Below are 23,959 nucleotides of genomic sequence, written 5' to 3'. Positions count from 1 at the left end.
TTGCAAATACTCGTTCTGCAGTCCCACAGGTGTTTTCTGCAGTTTGTGGTAGGGCCTGGAAACTTTGCTTCACTCTGACCTTACTTCAGCGCTCAGGTGTTAATGAATGTTACGGGAGGGGTCGCTGGCCACCTTCAGAAGTAGGGAATACATGTGTTCCTGTACCTTAATTACCAGCTACTCAACAGAGCCTTGTCGCAGTCCGTTGTGGACTACTAACGGACAGTGGTCAGACTCTTACATTTTTGGGCTTTACTGTCAACAAGCTGACCCTCGCGTAGAGGATCCTATTTAGTTGAGGCTATATTGTACATCTTCTGTCACTTCAGCAGGAGAGGAGGGTGCTTCTCCTGACCCTGCACAGTCTACACCTCCATGTGTGGCGGTTGAGCGACAACAGTTAATTGCTTTTGATCTGACACCTGAAATGATGGACTTCGTCCTCACCTCCAGGCAGCTTTCCATAAAATCCATTTTCACCGAGCTTTAGGACACATTTATGGCTGGTGTGGAGTTTGCGAGGCAAACCATTTACAAGCCAAACTGTCAGATGTTGTTCTGGTGGTTTTGCCTTTGGCCTGAAAAGGTGTTTGAGAGGACACTATTAAAGGTTACTTGTATGCCCTTTCGGCCTTTCTTAAGTTTTCCGGACCATATGTCTTTCTTCAAATCCTCTGTTGTGATGGCATTTATTATAGGTTTGACACACATGTTGCCTCCCAAGCTGTTTGTGTTGACACATTGGGGCCTGAAGTTTGTTTTGATCGTTTTCCTGTGTATACCCTTCGTACCGATGCACGGCTCCTTGCTGCTTCTTCAGATACTAAAGATTGTCTTCCTCATTGTGATCACTTCAGATCATTGCATGAGTGATCTTCAAGCACTGTGGGTGCAACAGCCCTAAACCCCCATTTTTCTGGACACACTGGTGCCGAGGATTATGGTGACATTCTTGCCTAAAGTCATGACTCCATTATTCCTGTTGGTGTTCTTCGCCAGCCCTCCTCATCCTTCGAAGGAGAAGAGTGGCTTTATCAGCCGGATCTCTAAAGAGCTTATACTTTGTTTCAGTATTTTTTATTGTTTTATGTAAAGGAAGCAGAAAAAGACTGAATCAACATAACAAGAGTGTGGAGTTATCCTTGAGGTCATAGGCCAGCTTCTTGTGACCCAAAAAGTGCCAAACTTTATGAAGCTTGAGGTCTTAGTTTGGTGTAACGGGTTTCCCCCACAAGGAAAGAATGATGTGCTCAGTTGCCAAGAGGAGATAAGAGATACTCCTGCCAACCTTTGAGTGAAGTGGCTAGAAATCCTCTGACGGTTTGTTAAGCAGGGTCGGCTCAAGGACTGTTTTTAGTGCCACATGTATCCTTTCTCTAAAATAGTCTGGAAATATATCACCGCCTTTTTCAAAGATTCATGATGGCAATAAAACTGAAAGTGGGTCTAGGTACTGTGTAATGTTGAAAAAAGTTATTTTGGGCTTTGATTTTTTTTCTTTTCTGAAAAACATATTTTCCCCTCAGTAGGAGCATCAGTTCTTACTGACATTAGATTATTTCCAAGGATCCGTATACAGTCAATGTGCAGAAGTATAGTCTGCAGTGTGAAAGCCAGTAAATCACACCATTGTTTTCTGTCTGACAGCATAAGAATAACAACATTAAATCAACTTTATCTCTGGGTTAAACATTTGTGACAATGGGTTTGTTATGTATATAAAGAGTCACGTATGTTTCGCAGCCTTATGTCTTCTTTTGACTTGATAATGTTTCCCTGACATTTTATTTTCCCCTTTGCGGGCTGAGAGTGATTTGTTCTGTCACTTTAATGGTAACAATTCCACAGGTACCTCTAGTCTGCTTACATTTCCCTTCAGCAGTTAATGAGACTGGAGACTATTGACAATACAGTGTAATGTTTGGGGATTCTTGTCACCCAGATTTGAAGAGTATTGCTATTACCTGGCCTCGGGAACGTATCTGGAAAAGTGGCAGAGATGCAAATTAATTTCATAACGTCTGATCAGTCAAATTCATTTTATCTCACATCTTTATTCATGTTTTGTTTTGTGTATTGTGGCAAGTGACGAGCTCCAAGTATTGAGAAGATAGTTTTAAAGTAGGTATTCTCAGTTACCTTTACTGTGTCTGAAAAGGAGAAGCATGTCTTAACAGGTTTAAGAGGTATGCCAAAGAAGGCACTGGGTTCTGGCTTTACAAGAGTGTGCACACTCCAGACAGAAAAGATCCACGCAGTGGTATACTACATTTGTTTTTTTTACTTTGCATGCTAAACAAAGCTTATTAAAAAACAAAGCCACAGTATAGTTGTGCATTTGGAAGCCTCCTAACACATGTCTAGTTATATAAGCAATAAGGCTTTTGATAGTTTTTGTTCTTTGTAGAATATATTTGTGTAACAGTTGCCCCATGTTTCTTTGTAGAAGTATTTTCCCTAAATCAGAACACCCTTCATTCTTAGGCCTTGTCCAAATATAGTAAAAATCTTGCATAATCTGGTGTGGGAATTCCTTAGCATGTATGTAGACCAAGCAAATCAGTAACTCCATCAGTTTTTAGGGTAGAGCCTGCGTCGCATGCGCTCCCGCATGTGTATCGCTAGCCAGACGCTTTAGGTATTAGAAAAGGACTTGGAGCCCTGTCGACGTCCCGTAGAATCCGCTTCTTTTGATTAGTGGAAGGCACGAATACGTCATGCCTTTTCCGGTGGTTAGCCCTCCTCGAGCGCAGAGACCAAGTACAGAAAACATGCGAGGCTCCCTGGGTTTGTGGACTACTTTTTCTCTATTTTCGCAGCGCAATCTCGCTGGGCAAAAGTCCAGCGCTTCGCATACTATCGACCTTGTTACACAGTTAATTGCACTTTTGCCGGCTAGGTTCATAATTGCACTTTTGCCGATAAGTATAATTACATGTGAACTGTAGCAGCGCAATGCAAGAAAAATCCGGTTGGGAGTTTACAACTGTGAACAGCTGTAACTCCGACAAATGCGAGACCCGAGTGCATTGCAAATGCTTGTTTTGTTTTCTTACACTCCATTGTTGGATCGACTTCAGTATTGCTAATGTCTGTTTCTAAAACAGACCTTTTTTCTGAATATTATCCTTGTGCACCGATGAAGTACAGAATTAAGCATTCTGTACTATGTCCATATTAGGGAGATTTCTGTGGTGGAGATGGCTGTAAACTACTGCTACACATGGTCAGTCTGAGCAAATGCCCAGATGGCTTGAAGTGCTCCACTTCTTTTGCATTAAGCCTTGTGGTCCTGTGCACTTTTTATTTTAGAGCATCTTTTTTCTTTACCATGGGTTGCTAACAAATTTAGTTGAAAAAGTTGTGTAAGAAAGCACTAGGCAGGTCTTGTGTAGAGGATTGCCTTAATATGATAGCTTCTTTGTGAACATGGTTCTTACTTGGCATCCACACACCTATCTTGGGTAGAGAGGTGCATAGTCCAAAATAAATTAAAATTGTGGTTGATACTGGGAACATGAGTTTAGCACAAGCTTATCTAGTTCATCATGTAAGTTTTTAAGTTGGTCTGTTAAGTTGCTGATGGGAGAGTTGTAAATTTAAAGTAAATCACACAAGTGAACCTGTATAACAAGGAGGTTACTTACTGATTCTTGCTGAGGCCTTACTGCATGTACTGCAGTCAAATCTGTGGACAAGTTTCTGTTCTTAAATGGACATTGGTACCAATACAAATTGAACACTTACTATACAGTTTAAAGAGATACAATTTAAAAGCTTTCTAAAATAGACAATTTACACCCATTTCATGTTGCCTGTCCCATAATTGCTGTATATTTGGCTGATCAAAGAAAGACTATAGTTTGACACTTAAATGTACTAAAAATATAAACAGCAATATTGTTTTGTTTCTTTTCTTTACACAGGCGAATAGTGAATGACACCTACAGAACTGATCTTTGCCTGCTGTATCCTCCCTTCATGATTGCCTTAGGTACGTAAGAAGGAAAGCTGAAGCCTTGCTTAGTATTTATGTATATTATGTTGTGTTTTTATTCTATATACCAGTGCCATTGGCTCCCTGGCACTTTAGTCAAATCGGCTAATTTTGCGGTGCAAAATGAGACACTTTATTTTTATTTCATCCCAATTTCAGATGACTACCAGTATAGCATTTATGGAACAGGAGGTCTGTTTTCATGTTGGCAGTTGTGTGAAAATAGTGCAGCTGTATTGTGCCAAAGCACAAATGCAGTTGGAGGTAAATAAATGACTGCTATAGAACAGTTGTGGATGAATGTGGCCATTAAACCTAGAGAGTTCATCTCCTGGTGGCAAGGTAAAACATTTGTAGTGTCTTAATCCACTTGCTTAATGTAAAGCTGTGTAAGAGGTTGAGTTCAGAATAGGATGCTTTTACCTCAACAGTTAAGGAAGGTTGTGGACAGCAGGAGGTATGCAGCCAGATGCTACTTAAGTATTTCATAGTTGACCATGGCTTGTAAGTACGTTTAAGTACAGAGGAAACAAAATATGCTGACATTCTAATTTCTTTCATTGGAACACCATAGTAGGTTTCATGTAAAAGCTTGCACTTGCACATTACATTGGTGACCAGAAATACTTCTAAATAGACAATAGGGTCAGTTCCTGTGGATGATATTAAAGTTTCAGTAGAAAATATGATCTTGCATTCGATTTTCAATTAATTAGTGCAGTAGGTCCTATGCAAGTATCATTATAGTTTGTGACCAGCATTCCCGATGGCAGGGTCACAAAGTCTGCCACTACTGGCTCTCCCAATTTAATCTGCTTGCAGTTTCACAAATCGTTGTTAAATTTCAGCTTCAATTACCACAGGTTACTCTTAAAATTCACACATAAATTGCAGTTAGTACGCAGTGCAGGAGCCAGATTGGTAACAGGTCTTCACAGACAAAATAGTTTTCACAAAGTCGAGAAGAGTAAACTGGCTCAAAGTATAGAACATAATTATGTTTAGAGGCCTTTGCCTGAGACACGTCTTCTGTTCTACACCTTTGTACATACTCATGTAGAGAGATTACCATAATTTGACAAGGTAATGCTCAATCCTTTTTCCTTCTGGCAATCTATCATGGGGTTTAAAAGGTTTTTGTTAAGGTATTGGCCCAAAGAATGCACTTCTAAACAATTTTTGGCTTGCAAATACTGTCAAATCTGCTCTCAATATTATCCAGCCACTCTGATTACACTGTGGAGTTTACAAATACTGGGTATTTGGCGGCCTGAGGTGCCAAGGGCATTAGACAATTAAGGTAGTGAACACAATTAGATTTTGAGTGAAGTTGTTAATTTATTTAAGCTTTTTTTCCAACACAGTTGTGTAACCTATTTGAATCGAAGCGTTTCACAATACAACAACAAAAGTAATGGTTTTATTTCATTTGCTGAAAAGGTTTTGTTGATGAGCCATTTTTAGAGACTGAACGTTTGGTAAGATAAGAGGAGCAGATGAGTTTTGAGTAGCCACATAAATAAAATATGATCTAGGCTGAGGCAGATGTATGGAGGGAGAGTTCTGCGGCGTTAAAGTGTATGCAAGAGAATGCTTGTAAGGAGGGATTCTCGAGTAGGGAATGGAACCACAAGTGGGTAAAGGAAGAAGGAACATAAGTAGGTAATTCCATATATTGACCTAACAAATGTAATGTTTGAGTTCTGCCAGTTGTAGCAGTTCTGTGATTGGATGTGTCTTGAAGACGTTCCATGAATTCTTGTCTGTCTTGCAGCTTGCTTGCATGTCACTTGTGTTGTCCAGCAGAAGGATGCAAAGCAGTGGTTTGCAGAGTTATCTGTTGACATGGAGAAGGTAATTATTTTTCTGATTCTGGGGATGGGTGGCATATTGAATGTAGACTTTAAGCATATATGCAATTATTAGTAATAAACTAATAAAGGCCTTTTGAATCGTATAAGAATGCTATGACATTTTCATAGATGTTTAGTTATACCTTTAATCACTCTATTCAGATCTAGATAGCACTTGCTTATTTGCATCTCAAGGGAATTTGCTGTCACTGAGCATTTCTTGTTTGGTCTTGTATCATGAAATCAGAATTCTCAGTTTTTGGAATCTTTGCTAACTGTATGAACCTTGAACATTTCCAGCCATGAGTAGGATCTCAGAACATTTTACACTAGAACAGCTTTTTGATTTACTTATGTTTGTGTCTATTTTAAGGCACAAAGATAGCTAATTTAACAGATTCAACAAATTAAATAAGAGTTTATAGACCCTAAATTAGAGTTGTGTTTTGAAAGAAAAATACAAGGAAAGGAATCGGTAATAAGCTTTTGTACCAGCATTTATAAGGCTCTTATGCACACTTTGTGGTTTCATGGCGTGAAAATGTAAAATCAGGAGAGCTCCTAAATCATGGTGTTAGAAATTGGGTCTTTAGTTGGCAGGGATTAGGCGCCCTGTCTAAGTAAGGACCACACTCCTAGTCGGAGTAAGTTAAATGCACAACTTAAATTAACCTGTGCTCACCCTGTGGTAGCTTGGCGCGGAGCAGGCAGGCTTAACTTAGAAGGCAATGTGTAAAGTATGTGTGCAGCACACACCCAGTGATCACAGTGAAAATACCACACAGACTCCACACCAGGGTAGGATATTTATCAGTGTAAATCAAGACAAAAATGACAAATTCAGTCAGATCAGGAGATGCAATTGGTGCAGGAATTAATCAAAGAAGTGCTAGATGTGTGTGCGCTTGTTTCAGAGTCATTAAGGTAATTTAGTTCAGTGGTACAATGTTCAGAAAGCAGTTTGGCGCTCAGAACACCCTTTAACTCAAACATCTACAGTGATGGTTGCCGCTGCAGTGGCTGTCGGCGGGCCTTGCTCACGTGCCCCGAACGGCAGGGAGGCAGTCACTCTGCAAATCAGCGGTCCAGGTAGATGCTTCTCCTGTCAGGGTGTGGGTGGGCCTCTCACGAGGGGCCAACGGTGCTGGATGGTGAGTTAGGGCTGTGGTATAGCACTCTAAGGTGCTCCTTCTGTCCAGATGTCGGCGGCTTCTCACTCAGGGGCTATTTTCAATAAACCTATGAAGACAGCCCAGATAATCCTTCCCCCAGGGACCAGGTTGGCAAAAGCTGTGCATGGCGCTGGAATTGGTGCTTGTTAGGGGATTGACAGAAGCCAGGCCCTATGACCAATCTTAGCCGCGCACGGTCAAAGGCCGTACGCACTGATGATTGGATTAATGTATTTAAAATTGCTTAATGTAAAAGAATAAAAAAATCGAAATTCACTGAAAAAAACAAAGGTTACAGGGACGTTATAGTTAGGAAATAGAATTGAAAAAACTTAGATATTCACTTAAAGGCAAGAGTTATAATTTCCCTAGGGCACAGGTTAGAACTACTTCAGCTAACCATAACTACTAAATTTCTATGGTTTTGTGCGAGTAAATTCAGATCCTAAGTATAACGTCCATCTAACCTTTGATATATATATATATATTTTTTGTGAATTTCATATATATATATATATATATATATATATATATATATTGATTCTGGAATTGCACTCAGCACTTTGCTTTGTGAGGGATTGTGTTACATGTTTGAGACAATACATGTGGTACCTGTTTTCTTAGTCATTTGGATTTCAAGTGAGACCTCAGTAGCTTGCAGAATGGCCCTTAGCATATGTGAGACATGGTAGAGCCAGCTTTCCCCTTCATTGGCAGTGTTGGCATTGCTGAGCAAAGTAAGACATCTGTGGATCGCACTGGTGAAAAATGTACCCTTAAAAATGGCCCTTGAGGTTATGGACCCTTATTCCAAAAAGAAAAAGCACGAAATTGCAACGTTATTGAGTGGTGCAGATTTGTTAAGTGTACTTTCGTCCAGGCGGGTATCCTGGCACTGAGCAAGTGAGTCTAGCCAATCCTAGGGCTTAGTGGGGCTATTCAAAAAGCCAGGTCTTCAGCTTTTTGCACAATTCAATAAGTGAAGAGAAGGCTTCTATGTGTAACAGCAGGTGGTTTCACGCGTTGAGTGATCTAATAGAATGGATCTGGGTTTCCATATGCGTGAGCTGTCTGGACAAGCAGAAGTGACTGGAAGGTTTGCAAAAGCAGGTGCAATTGTTGAGCTGTGCTGGTCCGGTGTTATGCAGTGCCTTGAAAGTGTGGGTGAGAAGTTTGAGCTGTGGCCTTTTGTGTATGGTGAGTCAGTCAAGCATCTTCAGGTGTGATGCAAGTGAGGCATAGGAAGTTGAGAGGAACTCTGAGTTGTGAACGGTCTGCAGCCTTCTGGTTAGTGTTTTGTTGATCCTGGCATATGTGTTTCCGTAGTTCAGTTTGCTTGTGACAAGAATGTGCATGATTGTTTTCCATGTGCTGATTGGGAGCTATTTGAAAATCTTCCTACGCGTCTTGAGCATATCGAAGCATGAGCTAGTAACTGCATTGACCGGGAGCGGTCAGGGAGTGCTGTTGATGACAAGCTTGACGTTCTTGGCATGGGTCGTGGATGTGTTGGCGGGGGTGGGTGTTGGTCCTACCTCTGTTAACAACCAGGTGAAGTCCCACAGTGAAGTGCTCTTCCAAAAGACCACTGTTTTAGTCTTGTTGATCAGGTTCAGACAATCAGTCTTTGTTCAGTTGTGAGGAAATCTAAAATCTGAAGCAGGACAAGGAGGATCATTCAAATCAGACACTCTGCCCTGCTGCTCCTTCTGAAGCAACTTGCTATTTGATGGTGATAAAATTGATACTACTAACTTGAAACACTTTTCAGTTTGAGTATGTAGCAATAATATTTTAATAGACAAATTCTTATCTGTTGTAATCTGATATGCTTTGGGGGGGAAATTCTTTCAAGACTGAGTTTTAGCTGCTGGTGTATATGTGTCGCATATTAGATTGCGCACACAATTGAGGAAAGTTCGAAACAAATACTTCAGTGCACTTGTCATCACTCTAAATGATAGGAATCACTGCACCAAATATGTTTAGTTGTTATATGTGAATCTTGTATGCATAATGTTTTTTTTGCTTTATTTTAAGACCAGATCAAAGCTTGCCCATTTACTTCTCAATTACCTTTAATAGTGTAACTCTGGAGGTAAGTTTTCTGTTAGGTCAACATATTATAGAATGTCAGAGTTCAAAATGTATGTCAGTAACCACAATCAACCACAAGTTTGATTTGATATACGTTTAGTGTCAAACATAAAGACAAAGAATGAGCCCACTGGGACGTCATCCCAGTATAAACTCCTGGCTCTAATTTCCGAATGATGTTCAAGTTGTCTCATCTCTAGTCTCCTAAATTAACAAAACATAGCTTCTCTACTGTTATAATCAGATCACCTCATCCACAACTGAGTTGAAAACTACTAAAGGTTGGCCATCTTTTCTCAACAAGCAGCTGATGAAGGGAGATTTATAGCAGATCCATCTTCAGATGGACTTAGATTAATAGTTCATCACTGTTAAACCCACCGAAAGCCTCAACAAACTACTAACATATCAAAATGATAAACAGCTGCTTCATGACAAACCTATAAGTGAACTATTAAAAAATGACTTGTAAAGTTGAACTTCTAGTTGCTGGATTAAACCTACATCTATAACATGCTTGCAATTTGCCTCAATCCCCGAAACCATATTCTTTATCCTTCAGAGCTCCATGGTCTGCAAATAGTTTACATCAGGCTGGACTGCGAGAGAAGAACTCCATATAGTGCTGCCAGGAAGATGATGCTACCTGTGAAAGCATGTTAATTCTGTGTATAAAACTGCAACTGTATTGGTCTAACAATTCCAGGAAAACAAACCTATTATCATTCAGGGCTCGATAAGCCCTCACCACGTCTTCATTCAACATGGGACAATGTCCCATCTCCTCGTGAAACCAGGCCCTTCAAACCTTAACCTCCCGGTTGTACATTGTCTGGGTAAGCGCTACAAATAACAAATCCAGTGGCATCTCTAGAAGTTAATTTTAAGGAGAGCATGCATTGGACAATGATAAAAAAAAAAAGGTACAGAGACAATATATAATAAAAAGAACAATGGTTGAAATGACTTTATGGTTACTTTAGACTATCAGTTAAAACATAACATTTTAAAGTAAAAAATTATTGAAATTCACCAATTATAGTTTTGTGAAGTAAATATAACTAACCTCTGCCATGCACAGTGCTTTCATCAATGACTTAATTTCAGATGTCTTCAGCCATATTATCAATAATGTCATAGAACGTCACGAGTGATGTAGTATATGACGTCATAAGTAGTGCATGGCAAGGGCATAAGTTGAAGTTAATTTTGTAAACTATCACTTATCTATCTTGTACCCTCTTTGTATGAAAGTGTTCTGTATCCAGGTGATAGCAATAGAATTATGCTTTAAAACCTTTGTGGATGTATACCTTCCAGAGTGGAAATAGGTGCAGCATAGGATACATGCTGATAAATGGCCTGTTTGCTGCAAGCAGAATACTGAATTTAAAGCTGTCCTGGTCTTGTCATGGTCATTAGATATACTTTTGTTTAATTCTCGTAGCTCAATTAGTTTTCCTGCTCTTTGAACAGTGTTGTAGAACCATAACAAGTGCTACCAAACACCCTAAGCCTGTTTTTCTTCCCCACACTAATTTTTTGTGAGATCCATGGGCTTCCTCTATTCAACAGCATATTTCCTTATCTAATTTCTTTAAGAAAAAGACCACAACTTAGCCTTTAAGTATATGACCCACTCACCAACAACTTAGTACTGTTTGGGGTTGGCCATATCACATATTGAGATGCTAAGTGTGCATCAATCAACAATTGCACGATAAGACCCTTAATGAGAGATGAGCCATGGCAAGAAGGACAAAGGATTTGAGATTTTATTCACTGTCTAACAATATGTTGCCAAAGATGTGCTGGAAAGCTACTGTTTCTCCCAACAAAGGAAGCATAAAAACACAGGAAAGAACTTTCTCTTCTTCAAAGAGATCTCCCTCACCTATCAAGCATTGATTTAGCAGGACTTTTGCTTAAGAAGAGACATTGGCTTTCTTCCAGGGGGTGTTCATCAGTCATAAGCATTGAATAGACCCACCCACGCCCTTTGACCCTGGAGAACTCCTTGTAGATGTAGAAAAACTTTTACACAGTACATACTGAAAAAAAAAGCTGACTAGGAAGCCTTCCACAATCCTTTATTTAAAAGGAAAAGAAACATGAGGCATTGTTGGCCAATATGCTTTTTTAGAGTTAGCATAACACTGGCACTGTTCCCTTAAGAACCTCACAGTATCCCCTAAATCCCATCATGCCCCACAGGTGACAAGTCAGTTCATTTTTCCAGCTCCTTCATTTTGGATCCTAGAACACTGAGCTCTCACCTTTTTAACTCAACTAGTCAGAAAAATATTTTCCAAACAGTTTCAAACCATTGATTCTTGATAGCTGCCAGTATCTGCTTTACTGACAGTCTATTTTTCTGCCAGAAAATACTTTTTATTCTGTCACACATGCCTCCACTGTTTGTCAAGTGCCCACCATCCAGACTCCTGTCCTCACTGCCAGAATCTATCAAGGTGTACCCTGAAGGACAGAGAGAAGATAAAACTCCATGGACTCCAGGAGAGAGGATCATCCTTAAGAGGTCTTGAGGAACATCGATCGTCCTCTAAAACATCCTCTTCTCATCCAAAGAAACATAAGAGGCAGATCTCGAGAAAAACGATCTAAAACCAGGCCCGGTCGATGTTGAAAAAAAATACCTATTTGTTCGCCGTCGAATGTGGGTTTGGCTCAACATTCTACGTCAGAGTACACCCAACACTCAAGGTCGAAATTCACACTTCCAACAGAAAGTCATCGCCCCCCGATGTCGAGACTCCTCTGCCCCGAGACAGCCTTCGCCGTCTAGGTCGGCGTTGGCAATGAGACATCCATAGACATGGAAACACACAACGTTGAGACATGTCAGTCTGTGCTGCACAAGTCATTGACATCGAGAACGCAGTTGATGACACTGAGACCTAAAGTCACAGCCTCTACAACATCAAAAGAAAACAAGCATATGTAATTCAATAGGTCTCACAGTTTCTTGAGTTGGAGCCATTGGCATTGTAAATTCATAACTGGACTTTTCTTGCTACATAAATTTGTCAACCCTGCCTTATAATTTCATATTTGCCTGCCATGTAATTCCAGGGCCCAGCATTTAACTAAAGCACTTCCATTTAGATTCTCCCTCCATCTTAAAGCATATACAATTATCATATAAACCTTTATCAGAAATAAACTTTTGGCATTAGAGTGTAATGTTCAAAACACCATAAAAAAATATAATTTGGGGTGGATTGGAGGGTAAAAGGAAAGAGGGAGTCAGGAGTAAAGATCGAGAGGACAAGTGGCGTAGTAACGGTGTCATGTTCCCTAGAGAAAGAAAGGAAAATGGTTGACTACAATTTCGGTAAAAAAATACAGAAGTAATTAGAGTTGAGTGCGGTCCATAGGTTCCTGGGCCTCAGTGCCACTGAACCTGTTGCTCCCTTGATAACTAGGCCTCAGGAGAGAAAGCGAATGGGGCAGAAAAGGAGAAGCAAAAGTAATACAACAAACAAAAGAAAGAAAGAGATGGGGTCGGAAAGAAAGAAGGGAAAGAAAGAACGAGAATTTGAAAACATAACGAAGAAGAAAAAGAGCAAACGTGTGAGACAACAGAAAAAAGGGAAGGAAGCTAGCGAATGAATGATAGAGGAAAAATAATGAAAAGAGAGAAAAATTAACATTATAGGAAAAAAAGAGATGGTGAGAGAAACGAGCAGCGAAAGAACCAGGGCTTTGTATGTACCGAGGCATTTCCCACATACGGGCGGGAAAAAGAAGGATTTAAGAAAAACACCAGAGACAGAAAGGAAGGAAGATCTAAAAAAAAAAAAAAAAAAAGTGTAAAGACGCATTCTGAGACAAAGGAAAGAGCAAATAAAAAAAGACAAAGAAAGAATGAAGGGAAGAGAAAAAATAGTGAAAGAATGAACACCTGATGAAGGAACAAAACAAGAAAGGAAAATAACCAAGTTTTTGCGAGTTTGAAAGAGGAGGTAGCAAAAGGAAGAGGGAAAAAAAAGAGGTAGAGGAGTAGAGATAAACAGTTGAAAAAAAAAGCGAACTGTTAACTTGGCGATTTTAGGAGCTGGAAAGAAAAAAGTGAGGGAGAAAGAAAACATTGAGAGTAAGCAGATTAAATGAAAGAGCCGGAGTGAGATACGTAAAACAGACCCTCCCAAATAAAGATGTCAGCTAAGAATAGATTTAATAGGCTCCTCCACGTCCTCAAACAGAAGTTGGAGTGTGGAACAGCAGGGGGCACCGCAAAACGGCAGAAGTTGCATTAGCAGAGTTGTATGTGAACACCAATACAGCAATATTGGGGTGCTTCAGATCAGGATTGGTGGTATAGGCAGAGCTGCATCCCGACCCAGTGCTGGAATAACAGAAAGGCAGCGGGTGAGAAATGAGAAACTGAGAGCTGTGTAATTCCTGGTATTGGAATAATGGGGCGCTGCAGGTTAGGGGTAAGGTGCACTAACAGAGTTGTATGTGGGCTGCAGTACTCGAATAGTAACAGGCACACAAGGACAGAAGTGAGATGTTAATGGAGCTATCTGTGGAAGCTAGTATTGGCGTCCCAGTGTTGCAGAGTGTTAGCCTGGAGGTGCCCTGGTGAAGCTGCGAGTGGGGCCCAGTATGGGAGTGACATTGCCTCTGAAGCGAGGAGTCCTGTAGGACGTGTGTGTGAGCATTAGTACTGAGAAGAAATGTGCATTGAATGTTAGAATTGATGGATTCTGGCGGAGCTGTGGTGGTTCCCATCAACAGTGGTGTTGAATGTTAGCCTGAAGGTGCACTGGCTTTTGGGTCCAGTATTGGCTTAGCAGTGGGACTGAATATTAGAATTGAGCTGCTGTAATGGAACTGTATGTGAGCAGTGTCCCAGTATAGGAAAGGAAGCAACCTCACCCGGGGTAGAACTGAGGTGCACTGATGGAGGTCCATCCGAGGTGCTGGTTCTGGAACAGCAGAGTGTACTGACTGAAAGAACTGAAGTGCTCTGGCAGACAGTGTGTGTGGGGTTCTGGCACGGCTAAGGGCTTGGATTAGAAGTGGGTGAGGGGGGTCCCAGCACAGGAACAGCAGTGGGCACAGAGTGCTTGGAGGGAGGTGCTTTGGCTGAGCTGCATGTGGGTAGCAGAGCTGAAAGAGCAGGGTCGCCATACAAAGATTTCCTAGGTGACATCAGATTACATTTGGGGGCAGGGCCTATGGATGGAGGGGAACATTCCTGTGTGCTTGTTGGGACACAAGTGGAGGTAGCAGGTTAATTTACAATACCACTGAAATACTTAATAAGAAAAGGTCAGGCATAGCTGACTAAGAAACCAGGAAATGAAAAGCAGTCCCAGCTTATTCCAAAGTTCATGAAACCAATTTTGTGGTGTGCAGATAACACTTCTAATTTTGTTGCAGACCCTGATGTAAGAAGCCTGGGCGGCTAGGCTATAAGCAATTACAAGTCATCCTCACTTGCTCTCAGCACCAGATACCATAGACAGGCAGACCAAATGTGACCAAGATAACAGCCCGGTTTATGGCCTTGTTTTCAGCTAAGCTCAGAAACAGAGGTGCTGTTGTCAGACATAGTGTGTGGGTTTCTGGCACGGGCACAGCTGAGGGCTTGGAGTGTGTGAACTGCGGTGCACTGATGGAGCTGCAAGTGGGATCCCAGTATGGAGCCGAACTGGGCACTTTCTCGAAGGATTGCAGAGCCCTGGTAGAGCTGGGTGCCTAGGCTATAAGCAATTACAAGCCGTTCTCCACCTTTGCTCTCAGCACACAAGCAGGCACACTTGGTAAAGAAAATCCAAAGTCAAGGGAGGGAGGGAGCCAGGCAATTGAGAGAGGGTGCAGAGAGCCCACAAAGACCGAATGTGACAAAGATAGCCTGATTTATACCCTTGTTTACAGCTAAGCTCAGAGGAAGAATGCTCTGCAAATGAAAAGGGAAGCTTCCCTGGACAGGAGCAGGAAATTTTTTTTAAAAAAAAGTTCCCTACAGACCAGATAAACAGAATAAACAGGACAGATCATCATTATACAGTATGTGGTCCCTGCTCCCACACAAGAGGGACAAAAAGGCATGAATGACCACTAGCAACCAATGAATCTAACAAATGAAATAGCTGGAAGCCCACAGAAGTATACCTGAAAATATACAGGAGGTCGTAGCTCTTACTCTCGACCTAAAATTATCGACATTGACACATAAAAATGTGGCAAAACGACCTCAAATGCCATCTTCAGAGGCACAAATCATGGCAGTGGACTTGGCAATATCTAGACCTCGAACACCTTCTGGGTTCAGATCAGTCTCCAGTTAACATTTTACCATGTTGGCTGGAAAGCTTGAAGAAAACAGTGTTTGCAACATCTGATTCTGAATACTCCCAGGCATACTCTCCACCCAGGCCTTGCACACGGTCTCCCAAGAGAACACCACCACCACAGTTCTCACCAAGTACCATCTCAGTTTCTCCTACCACTATGAGTGCCACAACACGTAGGAGTTTGCCTCTACCAAATCCAAGGTCTAGAAGTCCTGTGCATCGCCACTCTAGATCTCACACAAGGTCCAGGACCAGATCCAGGTCTCAAAGATCAAGAACTTGCACGGATTTAACAAGGCACAGAAGTAGGCCACCATTTTGGTCTACATCTTCCAGATCATCGGTTAGAAACTACCCTCTGACACACCACCAGCAAGAGTTCCTGCAGCCCCATGAAAAACAACTGCAAAGCAATGAAGTGTTACTTCCACCTTCTATGTTCCATCGTACAGTGTCTAACTCTAGACCGATTTTCTTTTAAGGCTGCGAAAACTGACTTCAGTTTCATTGTGTTTGTTCTGAATTACTGTAAACTAAGGCATCATTTTAAAAACACAAGACCTTCTTTAGACCCCTTAAGATTTGCTGCATTATTCTTTGAAATACCTCAGCAGCTGAGGCTAGCTTAAAAGGCTTTCTACAATACCTGTAGGCTTCAAATGGAATTATGAATGAGGTGTAAGACCTGGAATCTTGGTGGAGTTCAATCTGATGGTATTGCGCTAAAGTAACATGCTTTGCCCATCATGTTTACATTTTTGTTTATTCTTGGGAGTGAAAACCTATCCACCCATATGCTTGCATTGAGATCTCTGAGGTCCACATATAGTCTTATCGCCTTACCATCTGCTTTTTAGGTAACTACAATAAGTATTAGCCATTCTGAACTCTCAGTGGGTTCAATTACTCCTTTCAGGACATCTGATTTGTTTTCAAACAATTCTGGAAACTCCTTACATATGTCCTGACATGTACATGACCTTTCACAAAGTAAGACTTGTTCTGGTTTATTAGTATCAAATTTTATGCCTATCTCCCTTTGGTGCCTCCATCCCAGTAGGTTGGATTCTTTACTTGTCATGTAGATCTTTCCAACAGTTGATCTTTCTTTAAACTCTATACGTATGCTAACGAGGTGTAGGAAGGGTATCCGGTCCTTATTATACCCACTAGGATTTATATCTGCTTCTTGTAACTTGTATCCTTTTTTTTTTTTTTAAATGTCTTCTCAAATACATCCTTTTCTGCCAAAGTGTATGGAGAACATGAGTCTGAAAAACAATTTTTTTCTCCATCTAAAGTAATGTTACAGGTGGGATACCCCCCTTGCGTGTTGTCTGCTTTGGTATCTATCCAAAAAACAATTTTTCCCAGTTATCGTCCCCTTTCACTATAATATGTATTTGTTTGGTTTCCCCATTTTTACATACTCCTGCATAATGTCCTCCTTTTTTTTTCTTCTGCACACACACTGCTTTGCCAGGCAGACAATTAAGGCTGTTGGCCATATGATGTTACCATACTTACAGCACTTCACTTTACTCCTTTCTTGTGTGAATTTTCCTTTACTCCTTGTGTCTGATTGCTCGTACTTAATTTCTAATTCATTCGCAATACCTTCTTCTAACTTTTGTATCTCATTTACTTCATTGGGATTGGGCTGTCTCATAACCCATATTCATTCCATAGTGTGTTCTATGTTTTTAGCAATCTCTAATGCTTCTTTCAGTTCAGAATTATTTGTAAGTACTTTTTCCTGTATCTTACTGTTGTTCGTACATCTATTTGGTCACCAATTGGTCAGTCACATAATGAAACAAATCAGCAAGTATTCACCAATCCCATGAGTACAGCACCATAACTGGTTACCTTTTCATTTTAGTCTTGAACTCTACTGAAAAACTTTGTGTTGTTTCTAACACCAACATCGTTCAAAAAGGGAGGAGGTTGGCCCATACTTTCTGCTGTCATATTTATAACTCATAAGATTAAAATATAGTTTACACTTACATAACTGAAATTCCTTTAAGTTCAAGATAACTAGTGTGTTTTCCCTATGCAATTTTCATTCAGGATTTTGGATATGACTTGCTGGAACCCCTGGACGGAATTACACCAGAAATGTAGCTCTTGGTCCAGAAAGCGCCCCTCTTTTATTTGGTGTAAATCCATTCAGTAGTTTTCAAGTAATTAAAGAAAAAAGAAATATAGATATCTGGGCGGTGCCTAAGCGCATTTTCCGTGTGAGATCTGATTGACTACTAGCACTTCAACCAAGAATTGCGGGCAGCCATCTTGAGACCAGTATACAGATCAGCACCTTCTAAATGATCTACAGAGCTGAAACTAAAGCTTAAATGTAGGAAAAATGCACTTCAAGGAATGTATATATATATACGTATATCTGATGCTTTGGCAGCCAGTACAGGACTCTGGGACATGGACCCCTTGAAATGCATTGTTGTGAATCACAGGTTTTGAGAGTCACAAAAAGGAGAACTTATAAAGGAGGATAACAGATTTTGGTTAAAATATAAATCATTTGTTGATGGTACCGTACTAGTTTTAGGAATTGTGGTATGTTTTAAGGTGGTTTTACACTGGAAAAGCTTTCAGCTGGGTTTTCATGAACCATGTTTGAGAGAAAACTGTTTCCTCATTTTCCCATAGAGGTTATGGAAAATGCTCCAGAAGCTAAAATGAAGAGCACATTTTCTGTAAATTAACACTTACTATTTCTGTAGAACATGTTTCCAACAGAAACAGCCTGTCCGTTGATTCCCTTGTGTTCTACTGCCTCCCAGAGTGTTCTAAATAACAACTAGAGCGCTAACGTACAAGTTACTTACTTTTGGTAACAATATATCTGGTAGAGACATATTCTAGTTGCAAATTCCTTACCTTTGAATTTCCAGGCATCAGACTGGACCTGGAGATTTTGTTCTTCGTGCAGTACCCTTGCATGCCAGTAGGTGGCGTCGGTCGACTCCGCAGGCGTCGCCGGCACCGTGATGACATCGCAGTCCTATATAGGCGCCACCCCGGTGCGCTGACGTCCGTTTCTTTTCACAACTTTCCACACCAGTAGCGCGGAGCCACGAAGAACACAGAGTGGTGTGCTAAAACTAGGGCCCTTAGAGGGAAGTACCTGTCCCAGAAATCAGTTTGCAGTGCAGGAGGATGGGCAGGTCGGTAAGGAATCTGCAACTAGAATATGTCTTTACTAGATATATTGTTACCGAAGGTAAGTAACTTGTACATCTGATAGAGACTTCTAGTTGCAGATTCCTTACCTTTGAATAGATACCCGAGCAATACCATTCCCAGTGGTGGGCTTCGAACTAAGATCGCACCAAAAGGTCCTGCAGGACCAAACGGACAAAATAGCCGTCCCTGTAGACCTGACTGTCCAGGCAATAGGGCTTGGTGAGCGTATGTAAGGACTCCCACATTGCGGCCTGACAGATATCCAGGACTAGAACTCCACGTGCTAACGCTGTGGTAGCAGCAGTTGCTCTGGTTGAATGAGCGCGCAAACCCTCACGGGATTGCTTTTTTGCCAAAGCAGAGCACATCTTGATGCAGAGGACTACCCATTGTGATACGGTCCTCTTCTGCACTTCCCTTTCTCCGCACCCACATATCCCACAAAGAGTTGATTGTCCACCTGGAATTCTTTGGTCCGATCTAGATAGAACCCAAACGCTCTTTTTGGGTCCAGGTGGTGGAGTTTGTCCTCCTCATTAGAGGGATGTGGGGGTGCGTAAAAGTAGGCAAGGTGATAGATTGGCACTTCTAGGAATGGTGGCTTCGAAGAAAGAGCCTGAAGATCACTTACTCTGCGAGCAGAGGTGATGGCAACCAAGAAAGCTATTTTAAGGGTTAAGAGCCGTAGAGGACAGTTGTGGAGCGGCTCGATAGGGGTGCACATAAGGAATGTGAGGACCAAGTTCAAATCCCACGGGGGCATGATGGATGGGAGGAAACATATGAGTGAGGCTTTTAAGTGGGAGATTTGAAAATAGAAGGTTGGTCTGGTAGCTGTAAGAAGGCAGAGATGGCAGAGAAATAACCCTTGAGGGTGCCCAGAGTAGAGTCCTGCTGGGCAAGAGAGAGAATAAATAGAAGAACTTCTGAGAAAGGTGCAGAGAGGGGATCAACAGAATTGTTGATACACCATGCCACCAATTTCTTCCGACGACAGGCATATACCGTTTTGGTGAAGAGATGCCTGGCTGCCAAGATGACATTACAGACTTCAGGTAGAAGGTCAAAAGCCGTCAACCGTCGCTGCTCAATCTCCACTGAAGGAGGCGGAGACTGGACAGGTTCGGGTGGATAACCGTCCCCTGCTGCTGCGACAGAAGATCCTCCCGAAGCGGCAGTCTGATTGGAGGATCGATGGCCTTGCTCAAGAGCTCGGGATACCAGACTGTTCGTGCCCAGTCCGGAGTCATCAAGATTACTTGTGCCCGGTCTTGCCTGATCTTCAGAACTCTGAGCAGAAGTGGTATTGGCGGGAAGGCGTACAGGATGCCTGAGTTCCACTCATGATGAAAAGCGACGCTGAGCGCGTGCCGCCTTGGAAACTCCTCGCAAAACAGCTGACATTGAGTGTTCTCTGCAGAGGCAAACAGATCTAACCAAGGCTCTCCCCACTGCTGAAAGAGACCTTGCGTCACCTCCGAATGGAGACGCCCTTTGCGATCGACTACGCATCGCCAATGGCAGCGGGCAATCGTCCTGTTCACAGGAGCCCCTGTGCTGGGTTTGGACCAGGTCCCCAGTAGGACGTCCATAAGTGCTTCGCTGAAGGGGTTCAGAGTAGGAGGCGCCAGGCTGAAGCACTTCGATCAGGAGGTTAGGCCAGATCTCCACAGAAGGAAGCTCACCACCATAGAATAAGACGCTCTCTCCTCTGTAACCACAGTACAGGGAGAGAGCATGCCTTGGTCAGGGGAGGTGTCCAACCCACTGGCATCACCCAAATCTTGTACCCAGTCTACTTCGGGCTCAAGCTGGTCTTCTAAAGGGTCCAGCGTTCCCCTCTACACTGTCCCTATAGCCATACCCATAGTAATAGGGTCAGGATCAACCCTGGGCACAGCAGAGCCCATAGAAAACAGAATCGGCATCGAGCAACGTCGTCTGGAATGAGTATAGGGTCGATGCTGATTGTGGGCCCAATCTGCCCCGGGAGCGTCGACGTCTGACCCAACGTCAGGGAAGTTCGCGTTGGCATGACCAGTGTCGGGACGGATCCGGAAGCAGATCCTGAGGTGCCTTCCGTAGTTGAGACTGAAGTCGCTGACCTTGAACTCGAGGAGGCCATCACCGACTCCCCTGGGCCCAAAGGCGCCGAGGGTGGGTCGGATTGCCCAAATATAAGGCACGTGGCCTCATAGAACTACTTAAGTTGGGCAGGGGTAGCCCCAGCTCCCGGAAATTCGGGGAGGTGCGGAACGAACCCTGACTGAGGCTATGAGGATGGAGGCCTAGAGCATCGACGCTCTTCCTGCGTCGTGTCATCGGAGTGACTCGGCGAAGTCTAAGAACGTTTCGCCTTCTGTGACTTCTTCTTCTTACCCGAATGTCCAGTTGACTTGGATGAAGAAGATGGGTGGTGACTCAGGGACCGGTCTCCTGACTTTCCCCTCGAACGTGATCGGGAACGACATGGAGTCATGTGTCTGGCTGCCATGAGCTTCAGTGACTACTCCCTCAAAGCTTTTGGGTTCCTGGCCCAACACTCCAAGCACGATTTTGGGTCGTGGTCGCGAACCAAACACCAGAGGCACACAAGTTGCGGATCAGTCACCGACATCATGCAGTAACAGGAGTCGCAGGGCTTAAATCCTGTCTTGCGGGACATCCCTCGATGCGCCAAAACAGGTAAAAAACGAATTCAGCAAAATGTTGCAGTTAGTTTTAAAAAAATGACTGGGGTATCTCTTCTCCGGATCAGCGCGAAGGCTGGCGTGGGAAGAAAAGAACTGATGTCAGCGCACCAGGATGGTGCCTATATAAGACTGCGACGTCATCACAGCGACCACGACGCCAACGATGCCCGCATAGCCGACCGACTCCACCTAACGGCGTGCAGGGGTACTGCTCGAAGAAAAAAATCTCTGGATCCAGTCTGACGCCTGGGGAAAATTACAAAGGTAAGGCATCTGCAACTAGTAGTCTCTATCAGATAATCTTACATAAGACATATGTAGCACACCTGAAACCATCTGCATTGAATCAAACTGGTGAAACTCAAAACATTTAATTTAGAAAGGAACAAAATGAGGGGGTTCATTTTGTTATAGAAATTCTGGTTAGTTCATGCAGACTGAAGCAAAAAACAAACCATGCTGGACAGACAGGAGAGGCTGTAGCAATATAAGAGATCATTGAGGGCAGAAGAAAAAGGCAGTGGTAGTACAACCATAAATGGCAAGAGTCCCGGTTCAGACAGGAGACTCGCAATTTTTTTAAGGGCTTTATTTTATCGGTCTCCTACCTAAAAGCACCTCTCTTTCAATATGTCAATGGTGAAATCAATTCCCCTGTTTTGTTTGTTTAGCTTTTTTCCCCAAATCTCCCCCTTACCAAGTTAAAAATGTTGGCAAGTATGGTACATTGGATCACAGAGGGCAGGAGGAATGGGATAGGAACAGGGACACTGGTCACAGATGGCAGGAGGAAGATGAGCAGTGGCACAAAACAAACCTTGCAGGGCAGGTGTGAGGGGTTGCAGCAGCACAATACACCACACAGGGAAGCAGGACGGAGTTCAGCTTGTTGGACAATGGAAAGCAGTAGGGAGGGGACAGGGCCATGGCCATGCACAGGGACAACAGAGAGCAGAGGGGAAAGAGTAAGCGGACCATACCATTCAGACAGGAGGGACATTTGCAGCATACTGGACCATGGAGGGCAGGAGGGAGGGGGCAGAGGCACAAAGGACCAGACAAGGAAGGAGGAAGGGGATACAGGCCTGCACATGCAAAACGGAGGGAAGGGGGCAGGGCAGGAGCAGCAAGCTGACCATGAAGCACAGGCGGAATGGGCATTGGAAACACAACCCACGTTGGAGGGCAACAGTGAGGCTAAAATAACGTACACACAGACATCTGAGAGATGGTGGGTGGGGGGTCAGGGGCAGCAAGCGGACCTCACAGGGCAGATGGAATGGGATGGGATGGGATGGGATGGGCTGTGGCAGCACAAAAGACTATGCATGGCAAGCGGGAGGGTTAGTTGCAGCACAAAGGCCATTGTGAGGAAGAGGGAGGAGGCAGGGGCATGTTCTAAGGACGATGGAGAGCAGAAAGGAGGGGTAGGGGCTGGACACAGATGAGGGAAGGCAGGGGAAGGGCTTCACAACAGACCACTCAGGAGGAGCAGTTGCAGCACATCAAAGCATGGTGAGCACAAGGGAGTTCCGGTGAAATGAACCATGGAGGACAGGAGGGAGGTGATAGGGGCATTGAACTCTGACAGGCAGGGTGGAGATGGCAGGAACAGGCAGCAGCCATCTGACCATGCTGGGCAGGTGGGGATGGAGTAGTGGCAGCTTGATAGAACACTCAGAATAGATGGGAGGGGCAGTGGTAGGTCCATGAAACCTGGTGGGCAAAAAGGAGGGAGCAGGGGCATGCACACAGACATTGGAGGGCAGGGAGAAAAGGGTAGGGGCAGCAGGCTAAGCACAGAGGCTAAGCAGAAGTGCATAGAATTGGGCAAAAGAGGGCAGGAAGAGTAGACAGGAACATCAATGTAAATGGAGTGCTGTGGCAGCATTTCGGACCATGCAGGAGGGAGGGTGGGAGCTGGTGCATGGACTCGATAACAGAGGGTCGGGAAGAAGTAAATGGGGCAGCAAGCTAACTGTTCACAGCAGGCCGGAAGAGCAGTGGCAGAGCAATGGCGACACAGGTCTGTAATGAGGAAGCAGGAGCATGGACTTGGACAATGGATGGCGAGAAGAAGGGGGGAGCCAGGCACATCAAGCTTGGTTGGGGCAGCACAATGCCTCGCCTGGTCCTGCGTCAAACATCCCCCTTCCTTCACAAAACCGCCAACCCCGTGCATTGGAATTGGGCATCTTACTTAACATGAACTAAAAAATAAAATAGAAAATCACGGAAAAGGGGTTACAGGGACGTTATAATTGGGAAATATAATTTTTTTTTAAACTAGGAATTCACTAAATAAACCAAAGGTTTCAGGGACATTATGGTTAGGTTCAGGTTTTACATGCACAAAACCATAGAAATTCAGCTGTTACATTTAGTTATTTCAGGTAACTATAACTCGTGCCCTAAGGTAACTATAACTCATGCCCTCACCATACCTTGCTAGTTACCCCAGACATTACTTCATTCATGACATCTCATATTACATCATTGATAATATCACTGTAATATTTGCAGTAAAATTATTGATGGGATGTAGGAAAATGCCACTGTTGGCATGGTCACCCCCCATTTTTTGCCTAGTGTTGATGCCAGCTTTGATTGG

General features: G+C 43.1%; 1 protein-coding gene across 2 annotated transcripts in view; it reads left to right on the top strand.

The window, feature by feature from the left end:
- Positions 1-23,959, top strand: part of CCNC (cyclin C) — a 174,054-nt gene that overhangs the window by 109,663 nt on the left and 40,432 nt on the right. For both annotated transcript variants that reach the window (XM_069235548.1, XM_069235550.1), the window contains exons 9-10: positions 3,927-3,994; positions 5,772-5,851. In XM_069235548.1, coding sequence (XP_069091649.1) covers positions 3,927-3,994; positions 5,772-5,851 — 148 coding nt within the window. The remainder of the gene's footprint in view (positions 1-3,926; positions 3,995-5,771; positions 5,852-23,959) is intronic.

Source organism: Pleurodeles waltl, chromosome 5 (assembly GCF_031143425.1).
Source record: "Pleurodeles waltl isolate 20211129_DDA chromosome 5, aPleWal1.hap1.20221129, whole genome shotgun sequence".
Taxonomy (NCBI): domain Eukaryota; kingdom Metazoa; phylum Chordata; class Amphibia; order Caudata; family Salamandridae; genus Pleurodeles; species Pleurodeles waltl.
Note: the sequence above shows the minus strand (reverse complement) of the source record. Positions and strands in the feature narration are given on the sequence as shown.